This window comes from Trachypithecus francoisi, unplaced genomic scaffold, assembly GCF_009764315.1.
Source record: "Trachypithecus francoisi isolate TF-2019V2 unplaced genomic scaffold, Tfra_2.0 Lachesis_group15, whole genome shotgun sequence".
In the NCBI taxonomy this organism is placed as follows: domain Eukaryota; kingdom Metazoa; phylum Chordata; class Mammalia; order Primates; family Cercopithecidae; genus Trachypithecus; species Trachypithecus francoisi.
Genome location: NW_022681460.1, coordinates 65,818,661 through 65,831,140, shown reverse-complemented (window position 1 = coordinate 65,831,140; position 12,480 = coordinate 65,818,661). Strand labels below are relative to the sequence as shown.

Sequence of the window (12,480 nt, the reverse complement as noted above, 5' to 3'; positions counted from 1 at the left end):
GGCGAGGTGGCGGGCGTCTGTAGTCCCAGCTACTCGGGAGGCTGAGGCAGGAGAATGGCGTGAACCCGGGAGGCGGAGCTTGCAGTGAGCTGAGATCCGGCCACTGCACTCCAGCCCCGGCGACAGAGCAAGACTCCGTCTCAAAAAAAAAAAAGTCTTAAAATTTAATGTCTTAAAATGCTATTTGTGTCATCCAAAAATGAAATGAGGGAAGAGACAGACAGTAGGAGAAACCAAAAGAGGAAACCACATAGGGCATCTTGATCAGGCAGAGGCATGGAAGTTTACGGGATTGTTACCCAGGGAAGGGCCTGGATGGAAGCTGTGCAGCAAGCCTGGAGAATAACCAGCTCAGATTTGGAGCAAGAGGAGGAAAGGAAACAATCATTGGATACTTCTTGACTCAGCAGCAAATCATAGTTACACAGTCATAACTAGAAATGATTTTAACAAAAAATGATTGGTTGGTTTGGGGAAAGGAAGCAGAATGTAGATTAAGAGAGTTCAATCCTTATCTAGCTTATGTTTTGAAATATAAAGGTAAATACTAGAAGACATAGCTAAAATGATTTGAAATAACTGGATTTAGAGAGCAAGGGTGGAGTAGGGAGAGGAAGTCAGCTGTTTATCATTATAAGCCTTGAAATTGAGAAAAACAACAAAATAGACTTGCAGACAACCCAAATTTTGACTGAGGGCACCCTTTCCTGAGGTAATAAATACCCAAAGTAAGGTTTCTGCCTGGGCGTGGTGGCTCATGCCTGTAATCCCAGCACTTTAGGAGGCCGAGGCGGGCGGATCACTTGAGGTTGGGAGTTTGAGACCAGCCTGGCCAACATGTTGAAAGCCTGTCTCTACTAAAAATACAAAAAAAATTAGTCGGGCTCAGTGGTGGGCACCTGTAATCCCAGCTACGTGGGAGGCTGAGGCATGATAATTGCTTGAATCCAGGAGGCAGAGGTTGCAGTGAGCCGAGATCGTGCCACTGTACTCCAGCCTGGGTGACAGAGTGAGACTCAGTCTCAAAAAAATGAAAAACTACAATAGAAAACCGAAGTAAGGTTTCTTCTTTAATGTCTTTTATTAATAGTGATCCATAAAGCTATATGAAAATGGTAACATGATTTAAAAGTTTTCTGACTGTAAGAGCTTTCATTGAGTACTCTTGGTTCTTCATTGACAGGAGTGTCCTCATTGTAATGCTACAGGGACTCCAGCCCTACCTTCCCTCCTTATGGTACCAGTAAACCTGAATTTAATCATGTAACTAGGGTTCCCTTATCCCTTCAGTGATGCCCTAGATTCTACAATAATAGGATAGGGATTCCTTGTTGATTTTCTACACTTCCTCTCCTCCCCTCCTCCTTTCTTCGAATCCACAAAGATTCCAAACAGGCACACAGGCATTAGAATTCTGTGTTCTGCCTTTGGCCTGCCAAGAGGATAGTTCTATATTAGGTGGTTCAGTTCAAACATTTTGAGCACTACAATTGTACCAGGTACTGTGTTAGATGCTAAAGGCACAAAGATGAATAAGACACAGTCCCCATCCTCAAGAGCTTGTAGTTTAGTAGAGGAGGCTGATAGTTGAGTAATAATATAACAATCAAAGTATGTACAGGGTGAGTAGCCCTTATCCAAAATGCTTGGGACCAGAAGTGTTTTAGATTTTGGATTTTTTCAGATTTTTTCGCGTTTTGGAATATTTGCATATACATAATGAGATATCTTGGGGATGGGGCCAACTCTAAACAAAACTCATTTATGTTATAACTCTTATACACATAGCCTGAAGGTAATTTTATGTAATATTTCAAATAATTTTGTGCATGGAATAAAGTTGTGACTGCATTTTGACTGCGGCTTGCCACATGTCAGGTGTGAAATTATCTACTTGTGGTGTCATGTTGATGTTCAAAGTTTTGGATTTTGGAGCATTTCCAGTTTTGGGTTTTCAGATTATTGATGCTCAATCTGTATATACTGTGTATTTATTTTTAAGACAGAGTTTCGCTGTGTCACCCAGGCTGGAGTGTGGTGGCATGATCTTGGCTAACTGCAGCCTCCGTCTTCAGGTTCAAGGAATTCTCCTGCCTCAGCCTCCTGAGTAGATAAGACTACAGGCATCCGACACCAAGCCTGGCTAAATTTTGTACTTTTTTTTTTTTTTTTGAGACAGAGTCTCGCTCTGTCGCCCAGGCTGGAGTGCAGTGCCCGGATCTCACCTCACTGCAAGCTCCGCCTCCCGGGTTTACGCCATTCTCCTGCCTCAGCCTCCCGAGTAGCTGGGACTACAGGCGCCCGCCACCTCGCCCGGCTAGTTTTTTGTATTTTTTTAGTAGAGACGGGGTTTCACCATGTTAGCCAGGATGGTCTCGATCTCCTAATCTTGTGATCCGCCCGTCTCGGCCTCCCAAAGTGCTGGGATTACAGGCTTGAGCCACCGCGCCCGGCCTAAATTTTGTACTTTTTTAGTAGAGTTGGGGTTTCACTGTGTTGGCCAGGCCGGTCTTAAACTCCTGACCTCAAGTGATCTGCCCACTTTGGCCTCCCAAAGTGCTGGAATTACAGGCGTGAGCCACCGTGTCCGGCCTTAACCTGTATATACTAAATGAAGAACATTTCTGCTTTCTGCCCATGGACACTAAAAGTTGTTTATAATGATGTCAAATGACTATTAATATAAAATCTGGGCCAGGCACGGTAGCTCACACCTGTAATCCAAGCACTTTGGGAGCCTGAGGTGGGTGGAGTACTTGAGGTCAGGAGTTTCAGACCAGTGTGGCCAATATGGTAAAACCCCGTCTTTGCTAAAAATACAAAAATTAGGCCGGGCGCGGTGGCTCAAGCCTGTAATCCCAGCACTTTGGGAGGCCGAGACGGGCGGATCACGAGGTCAGGAGATCGAGACCATCCTGGCTAACACAGTGAAACCCCGTCTCTACTAAAAAATACAAAAAACTAGCCGGGTGAGGTGGTGGGCGCCTGTAGTCCCAGCTACTGGGGAGGCTGAGGCAGGAGAATGGCGTAAACCCGGGAGGCGGAGCTTGCAGTGAGCTGAGATCCGGCCACTGCACTCCAGCCCCAGTGACAGAGTGAGACTCCGTCTCAAAAAAAAAAAATACAAGAATTAGCAGGGCATGGTGGCATGTGCCTGTAGTCCCAGCTGCTTGAGAGACTGAGGCAGGAGAATCGCTTGAACGAACCCAGGAGGCAGAGGTTGCAGTGAGCTGAGATCATGTCACTGCACTCCAGCCTGAGTGACAGAGTGAGACCCTGTCTCATACATAAATAAATAAAATAAAATAAAATCTGTAACTTGGTGTGTATGTGCTTTTTTTTTTTTTTTTTCTTTTAGCTAATAGACCAGTTAAAGCCTGGAGGAAGATTGATATTGCCAGTTGGTCCTGCAGGTGGAAACCAAATGTTGGAGCAGTATGACAAGCTACAAGATGGCAGCGTCAAAATGAAGCCTCTGATGGGGGTGATATACGTGCCTTTAACAGATAAAGAAAAGCAGTGGTCCAGGTGGAAGTGATTTTATCTTCTGCTCTTTCTTCTTCCACACATGCAAGGTGAAAGGGTGTGGATTTTAAGACATTAGATTACAAGAGCTGTTTTTGGTTGTCACCTTTATGTTCCTCCATTATAACATCAGAAATTCATTACATTAAAAATGTGAAAAATGTTGCATGGTCTGCCCTTATTTTGGTTTAACATATATATCTTTGGGAAAGGGAGGGTGAGACTTAGTTGGCACAAAGGCTTTTTTTTCTTTGTTTTTTTTAAGAGACTTTCAGCTACAATTGAGTACTTCGTAAGGATTTTTTATTCATTATCAGCCACTCTGTTTTTATATTTTTAAATTATTTTTATAGCACTGGATGGGCATGGAAACAATGAGTTTGGTCTGTAAAAGAGGCCAGGCGGAGTGGCTCACGCCTGTAATCCCAGCACTTTGGGAGGCCGAGGTGGGCAGATCACTTGAGGTCAGGAGTTTGAGACTAGCCTGGCCAACATGGTGAAACCCCGTCTCTATTAAAAATACAAAATCAGCTGGACGTTGGGGCACAGGCCTGTAATCCCAGCTACTCAGGAGGCTGAGCCAGGAGAATCGCTTAAGCTCTGGAGGCAGAGGTTGCAGTGGGCTGAGATTTTGACACTGCTCTCCAGCCTGGGACACGGAGCGAGGCTCTGTCTCAAAAAAAACAAAAAACAAAAAACAAAACCGGGGCCGTCATTTCCTGCCCTGTTTATTGTACCAACAAGGAGAAAGAAGGGGAAAGATAACAGTTGTCTCAATTTTCTAAAATGTCACAATACCAGAGAGGACATTCTACCTCTCAGCTTGGTTTATCTGTTTCAACCAAATCATAGATACCTGACAGCCCATATCTATTTTTCATTCAGCCTTGTTTAAGAGTCACCTTCTTCCCATTCTATAGAATAGGCCAACCACTGTTTAAGCTATTCTGGCTAAATTCCTAGGGACAGGCAAGGATTCTACAAGTTACCCAGTGAGTGCCCAGGTCTCACAAACCCACCCAAAGGGTCAGCAGCATGCAGCAACTTTCAGCACAGCATGGCTTATAAAGAATGTCCACTTTTGTTTTATGTCAGCATAATCTGAGTATTTTGTTTGAAGCCAAGATTTCTCTTCTCTTTTCCTCTGCTTCCCACTCCCTTCCATGAGAGAGAGTGACATCAGTACATAACAGTGCCATTAGCCCAAATTACTTGAAATTAAATGCCAAAACAAGAAAGGCTTTACAGTTTCCTTGTCTTAGAATCTATTTTTATTTGACATAAAGATTCTTATTTTAAAATATTTTCTTAATAAGTAAAAGGGGTGATAATAAGTTTAATAGATCTCTCAATTTTGTTTTTATTCTTCACAAATAGCTATTTTCTGTGAATTATAGCCTGGAACACAGCCACTGAAAGAAAAAAAAAGCATTTTAGGCCAGGCATTTTATGCCTGTAATCCCAGCACTTTGGAAGGCTGAGGCGAGCCAATCATCTTAAGTCAGGAGTTTGAGACCAGCCTGGCCAACATGGTGAAACCGTGTCTCTACTAAAAACACAAAAATTAGCTGGGCATGGTGGCTTACACCTGTAGTCTCAGACACTCAGGAGGCTGAGGCAGGAGAATCGCTTGAACCCAGGAGGCGGAGGTTGCAGTGAGTCGAGATCACACTGCTGCATTCTAGCCTGGGCAACAGAGCAAGATTCTGTCTCAAAAAATTAATTAATTAATTAATTAAAATTAAAATTAAAAAGGCATTTAAAAAATTACTGGTTTTTTTCAACTGGAATCAGATGTAGTTACTAATAACTAACTACAGCCTTCCTTCACTTTGCTTCTAGTCTGGTTTATACAATTACATAATTGTGAGATTATTACAGTATAAAAGGGGCAAAGATGTTACTGAAATTTGATAAGAAGAGTTGATTTTCATTAGAAACTTTGAAATTTTTCTTTTTATATACAATAAATATTAGTGAACATCTTGCCTATAACTTAATTATGAAGGAATTATAAAAAGGGAATTTTGTTTTTATGACTAGAGGTAGATTTACTGTGAAGCTGACAAAGCTGAAGCTGCAGAGCCCTTGCTTGTGTAGGTTTTCTCTGACCCTGTTCTTAATTTAATTTAATTAAAAAAAAATTTTTTTAAGGCAGAGTCCTGCTCTGTTACCCAGGCTGTGTAGAGCAATGGTACAATCTCAGCTCACTACAACCTCCGTCTCCTAGGTTCAAGCGATTCTCCTGCCTCAGCTTCCCGAGTAGCTGGGAGTACAGGCGCACAGCTAATTTTTGTATTTTCAGTTGAGAAGGGGTTTTACCATGTTGACCAGGCTGATCTTGAACTCCTGACCTCAGGTGATCTGCCCGCCTTGGCCTCCCAAAGTGCTGGGATTACAGGCGTCAGCCACCATGTCCGGCTCTGTTCTTAATTTTATATTAAGCATAGTCTTACTGTTGTTTTTTTTTTAACTTCATAAAAAGGTTCCCCTGCTCTCTAATTATATAAACCTTAGGCCGCCACAAAACCTGAATCCACCCTTGATAAAACCAAACTATTTGTATTAACAAATTTAAAATAGGACCTGGTACAGTGGCTTATGCCTGTAATCCCAATGCTTTGGGAGACTGAGGTGGGAGGATCACTTGAAGCCAGAAGTTCAAGACAAGCCTGTGAAACATAGTGAGACCTCATATCTACTAAAAATTTAAGAACTAGCCAGGTGTGGTGGTGTGCACCTCTAGTTCTTGCTACTTGGGAAGCTGAGATGAGAGGATCACTTAAGCCCAGAAGCAGCTGTGAGCTGTGATCACCACAGCATTCCAGGCTGGGCAACAGAGCAAGACCTTATCTCTAAAAAAAAATTTAGAATAATTTTTAAATTTATGGACAATTATTCAGTCATCTGCTAAACATTAAATGTATACCTGCTTTTAGGCTGGGTGCAGTGGCTCATGCCTGTAATCCCAGCACTTTGGGAGGCGGCGGAGGCGTACTCAGACAGGATTTCGAAATGATTTTAATAAAAGTACTTTTCAGAGAAATATGGGAAAGGTTATGGAAACAAATAAAGGATGTTGTTGTACCCAGGGATCAGGGACACCCAGGGTAATAGCGAGAAGCTTTTACCATTATAGACCTAAAGGGGAAGTGGCAGGAAACAACTTTACTGAAACCCATTGAGAACAGGGACAGCCAGGGTCAGGGGTGGAGGTCATGGGAGCTTGGTTCCTGACAGGAGCTGTCGTAAGAGAGGGAAGTGGCTACTACTAGGTCTCTGAGTCACCTCAGCTTTCTCATCTCCCCTCTCTGCTCTCTTACTGGGGCATCACTTAGACCAGAAGTCGGAGGAAGGGGCCCTGTGGCAAACGTGGTTTGAAATCAGTTCTCACCACTACCTCCTTTCCCTTTCCCACAAGTAGGTACCCACGCTTCTTTTAAAATTTTAAGTCTGGAATAGATTTGAGGGTCCTCTAGTTTTTGTGTGCACTATTTCTGTTCTTTTTAGGCCAATGTAAGCTTAAACTGTTCTTGACAGAAAAAAAAGTGTATTTTAAATTGCCTTTGAAAAAGAAACATCTAATGCTTTTCTTTGGCCATTTGTTCAGTTGTTAAATATTTTTCAGCATGAGGATCTTAATATTATTTGTGAATTTAACCAATATGCATATGCCAACTAGGCCAGTTACTGTACTAGGTGCCAGGAGTCGTCAGCTGTGAATTTGAAACTGATTGCTCTCATGGAGCTTACAGTAACGTAGGAGAGGCAAAGACCAAGATGAATAGGCAGTTATAGGGTAGTGTTCAGACTCGCAGTAGGGAGCCAGGCAGTGAAGTGATCAGAATTACATTTCAGAAAGATAACTCCAGCTGTCGTGTAGAGAGTAGCTTGGGAAGGGACAAAAGTCGAGTCAGAAACAGGAAGTGGTTATAGCAATTCAGGAGTGAAATGATGATGGTCTGCATTAAGGCAGTGTTAGTAAGGGTAGAGAGAAGTGAGTGGATAGCTACATCTAAAAAACTGTCACTGTTTTCTGGGAATTATCATCTAAAAAGTTCCCTAGTCAACTTCTTGCCAGGCTACATGATTTCTGTTCTTTCAAACTTTCTGTTTTTGTTTTTGTTTTGTTTTGATACAGTCTCTCTCTGTCACCCAGGCTGGAGTGCAGTGGCATGATCTCTGCTCACTGCAGCCTCAACCTCCTGGGCTCAAGCGACCCCCCTGCCTCAGCCTCCTGAGTAACTGGGACCACAGGGCGTGTCACCATACTCAGCTGATTTTCTTGGTTTTTTTTTGTAGACAAGGGGTTTTGCCATGTTGCCTAGGCTGGTCTCAGACTCCTGAGCTCAAGCATTCCACCCACCTCAGCCTCCCAAAGTGCTGGGATTATAGGCTTGAGCCACCAGCCTCAAACTTTCTTCAGGATTACTTTAACTCATTAAATATTTTCCTAGGAACCTTCTTTTGTGTCTCACCAGCTTTCCACCTTTCTTACTGAGGAATCCAGAGCTAATTGCAGTGCTCTGATGAGGATGAGATCCCATTTTTGCTGAGGAGATGTGACAGAAACTGTATTTTTAAAAATGAGAATTAGTGGACATGCGGAATTCTAGTACCAAGTAAAGATCCAAACTTGAATGTAGACTTGAGTCTTTTCACACTTGGAAAGATGTCACTTGTAATTTTAGTGGATTAATAGAAGGGGAGACTGCTAGATCTATAGGCCACACACCTAGAATCTGTGGAATTGTGTTCATGACTATGGATATGTAATAGTTGTATTAGTTGCTACAGAAAGTTAATAGTTCTTAAGTATGTATTTTATTTTAAATAAATATATTTATATGTAAAACTATTTTGTTAATTTTCTGGTAAAAGCTTTATTTTTACTTTTATGTATTTATATATATTTTTGAGACAGAGTCTCACTCTGTCGCCCAGGCTGCAGTACAGTGGTGCGATCTCAGCTCACTGCAGCCTCTGCCTCCTGGGTTCAAGTGATTCTCCTGCCTCAACTTCCCGCATAACTGGGACTACAGGCACACACCATGACACCTGGCTAATTTTTGTATTTTTAGCAAAGACAGGGTTTCACTGTGTTGACCGGGCTGGTCTCAAACTCCTGACATCAAGTGATCTGCCCGCCTCAGCCTCCCAAAGTGCTGGGATTACAGGTGTGAGCTATCACACCCAGACTATTTTTGTTTTTGATAGTCACAAGAGTTAGTGTAATTGGCCCATCTTGGGTTTGTGAAACTGAGGAATGTTCAAGTTTATTATTCCATAAGCTCTTTGTTTATTGATATCTTCTTAAAGTGCCTTGCATCTGTGAAAAAGATGTTAGGAATTGACTGCATTTCCAAGATTGACAGTATTGGTGCTAAGGGATCCAATTGATCCTGTGTTCCATATTCTATATTGTTCCTTTTTAATCTCTTTACATATGTTCCAGTATTGTGACATACATTGCATCCTTAAAAGAAGGGATATATTCTGTTACTTTTGGAATTCTTTTTGTCTCTCTTAATGCTTCATACAAAGCAAATTGTACAACACTTTTATTACCTTGGAAGATCCATGAAATTATTAGAAAACATTCATGGATTCTGATTATTGTTTCCTTATAGTATATCTTTTCATTTATTATTGGTAAAGAATGTATAAGACTAAATGTTAGTATCATAGAGTTATTAAAATCTAATAATTAAATTATGTATAATTATATACTAGTAGAAATATATAGTTATTAACCTAATGAATATATTTAGCATAGTATATAGCAATTTTAAAGAGCCTTTCTAAAAATTTAGTACACGCTATTTTTTATTGCAAATGATCTTTGCATGTAAGTCAGATAAAGAAATGGTCATATAGAATTTTGAACATTGGGAAAAATTTAATAACTTGAAAGTTACATGGATTTAGAGTAATAGGCTTTTACAAGATTGTGCATGCGCTGGCAGCAAATTTTTGTTTTTCCCTAGAACCCCTAATTTTAAAATTCAGGTCTATAAACCTAATTTCCTTTTTTAAAGTATTTTTTAGATGGAGAGGATAGTTGGGAAAATGGTACTATGTTGTTGAGGGGGCATGAATTTATTTACAGTATACTTAATGTCTTGCAGGAGGTATATTGTATATTATTATTATTATTATTATTATTATTATTATTATTGTTGTTGTTTTCTGAGATGGAGTCTTGCTCTGTCACCCAGGCTGGAGTGCAGTGGCGTGTTCTCAGCTCACTGCAACCTCCGCCTCCCTGGTTCAAGCAATTCTCCTGCCTCAGCCTCCCAAGTAGCTAGGATTACAGGTGCATGCCACCATGCCTGGCTAATTGTATTTTTAGTAGAGATGAAGTTTCACCATGTTAGCCAGGATGGTCTCAATCTCCTGACCTCATGATCTGCCTGCCTCGGCCTTCCAAAGTGCTGGGATTACAGGTGTGAGCCACCGCCCCCGGCCAAATTGTAGTAAATTATTTAAAAATAACAGTATCTTTGGCTTGGTTATGGTGGCTCACACCTGTAATCCCGCACTTTGGGAGGCTGAGGCAGGGGGATCACTTGAGGTCAGGAGTTTGAGACCAGCCTGGCCAACATGGTGAAACCCTGTCTCTACTAAAACTACAAAAAAAAAATTTAGCTGTGTGTGGTGGTGCCTGCCTGTAATCCCAGCTACTTCGGAGGCTGAGGCAGGAGAATTACTGGAACCAGGGAGGCGGAGGTTGCAGTGAGCTAAGATCGCACCACTGCACTCCTGCCTGGGCGACAGAGCGAGACTTCATCTCAGGAGAAAAAAAAAAAAGAAAGAAAGAAAAAGTCAAAACAAGAAAAACAATCTCTTCAATTCATATTCTAAAAAGCACAAGTGAATTTTAGTTTATGAATAGAGCACTTTGCAAGTAATTCTTTGTAGATGAAATATTTTAACGCCTGCATGAGTTTAAGTAAAAGCTGTTCTATGAGAATTATAATATTGTTATTTGGTAGAATATAGTAAGAGGAAGCAGACTTATAATTTGTCATTTAATAGATAATCCATTACTGTAGGATAAAGGCAGCTTATTGGAGAAATAATTTTTAAAATATTTTCTTGCACAATTTATAAAATTTAGTTTTAAAAAATTGTCCAGTAATTTACCCCCACTTGTGAAATATGAGCTCTTTATTTCTTCTTCCCTTCAAATTTATTTTAACAACTTTTTCAAAACTTTTTACTTTAATTTTTATTGCAGACAGGTTGCTAGGATAGTACAAATAACTCCTAAATCTCTTCATCCAGAGTCATCAATTATTACCATTTTTCTACATTACTTTCCCCTCTTTCTATATATACATATATGTAATTTTTTTCCTTTTTCTTAAACCAGTTGAGACTTAATTATCAATATCTTGCTTCTTTACCCCTAAAGTTCTTGTTTTTTCACTCAAATTACCTTCAGCTATGAGGCTTGTGGGCTTTTCTCATAGTTTTATTCATTTTTTCACTTTTAACAGTTTTACTGAGGTCTAATTGAGATACCATACAGTTTATTTTAGACTGCATTTTTATTCCTTCCTTCCTCTCACTGGCAGTTGCTGGTACAGTGCTGCACCTGGCTGAGCGAATGGTTTCTTTTGGAGCTGATAAAGCTGCCTTATGAAATCAGCTGACAGGTATATTATACCTACAGATGATGCCTTTTCTCTCAGAGAGCTTAGGTTGAGATTGACCCACTCCACAATTGCTAATGGACATTCTGAGCAAAAGACCACATTTTTGTCCAATTTTATGAATGTAACTATTAACTCATTTGAACTCTAAAACACCTAAGTTGTCATTTTACTATAGTGTAAAGATGAACATAGGTCTAAAAGATAATTTTTCTGAATTTTGACATTGAAGGAAGATATCTATTTTTAGAAATAAAAAAGAACTCACGCCCTTGAGGTTGCATACTTCATTCTGGAGTGGCATGGAAGATGTTTGGAATGGCTGACGCTCTGTTGCTTTCACTTTGATTGTTTGCTTTTTTATCCTTTAAATATGTTGCTTGGTGATCAGTGCATTTTTATTGACTTAATAGTTGTATCTAAATTATTATAAAGTCAAATTGGGCAGTGTGTAACTCCTACTAATGTATTTCTCTCTTTTTTCCTCACAGGGATGAATTGTAGAAGCAACATCAGCTTGACCAGTATAAAATTACAGTGGATTGCTCATCTCAGTCCTCAAAGCTTTTTGAAAACCAACACCATCACAGCTTGTTTTGGACTTTGTTACACTGTTATTTTCAGCATGAAAATGTGTGTTTTTTTTTAGGGTTTCTGATTCTTCAAAGAGGCACAGAGCCAAATTGGTAGAGGAAGGATACAGAGTATAAATTTGTGTAATATTACTTTAACATGCCTATATTTTACTTGGAAATATTAAAAGAAAGGGTTCTGCAAAATGGAAAACTTAGTTTGTCATTTGATTTTGAGGAGTGGTTTTTCTTTTCTTGGACACTTAATTCTGTTCTGATATTAATTTATCAGATTGCTTTTGTGCATTGGATAACACCACCATTCACAAGTTAAGATTCTTGGTATTTGGATGTCTGTTAGATGCTACTAAGAAAATAGAGATGAGCTTTCTTTTTAAAGCTTTTGATGTGGTGTCATAGAATAGCATGTTGTAGATACAATCAGCTGCTTTGTTACCTTAAAACTAGGCATTTGTAAATATTAAACCTTAAGATGGCAGGTGATGTCCTGTAAACACTCAGCTGTTCAGATTGGACATAACTGACTTAGTTCTTCCCTTCTCTCTCTCAAAATTATAGGAGACTTGTAGTTTAGTGTTGTTTTCTGTTTCTAATGTGCTGCTGATAATGTACATGAACTTAACATGCTGTGTAAGCTGTGTCCCAGTTCTTGAACAGTTTATGCAGTGCTGCTTTGCCAAATAAAGTTAAAAGCAAAAGAGGCA

At 40.2% G+C, this 12,480-nt stretch overlaps 1 protein-coding gene across 2 annotated transcripts in view; it reads left to right on the top strand.

Moving 5' to 3' along the window:
* PCMT1 (protein-L-isoaspartate (D-aspartate) O-methyltransferase) overlaps nucleotides 1-12,480 on the top strand; it is a 61,739-nt gene extending 49,259 nt beyond the window's left edge. The window contains exons 7-8 of one of the 2 annotated variants that reach the window (XM_033235097.1): nucleotides 3,359-3,528; nucleotides 11,675-12,480. In XM_033235097.1, coding sequence (XP_033090988.1) covers nucleotides 3,359-3,528; nucleotides 11,675-11,687 — 183 coding nt within the window. In that variant the 3' untranslated portion in view covers nucleotides 11,688-12,480. Of the gene's footprint in view, nucleotides 1-3,358; nucleotides 3,576-11,674 lie in introns of both variants that reach the window. The other variant, XM_033235098.1, reaches the window with a different exon arrangement.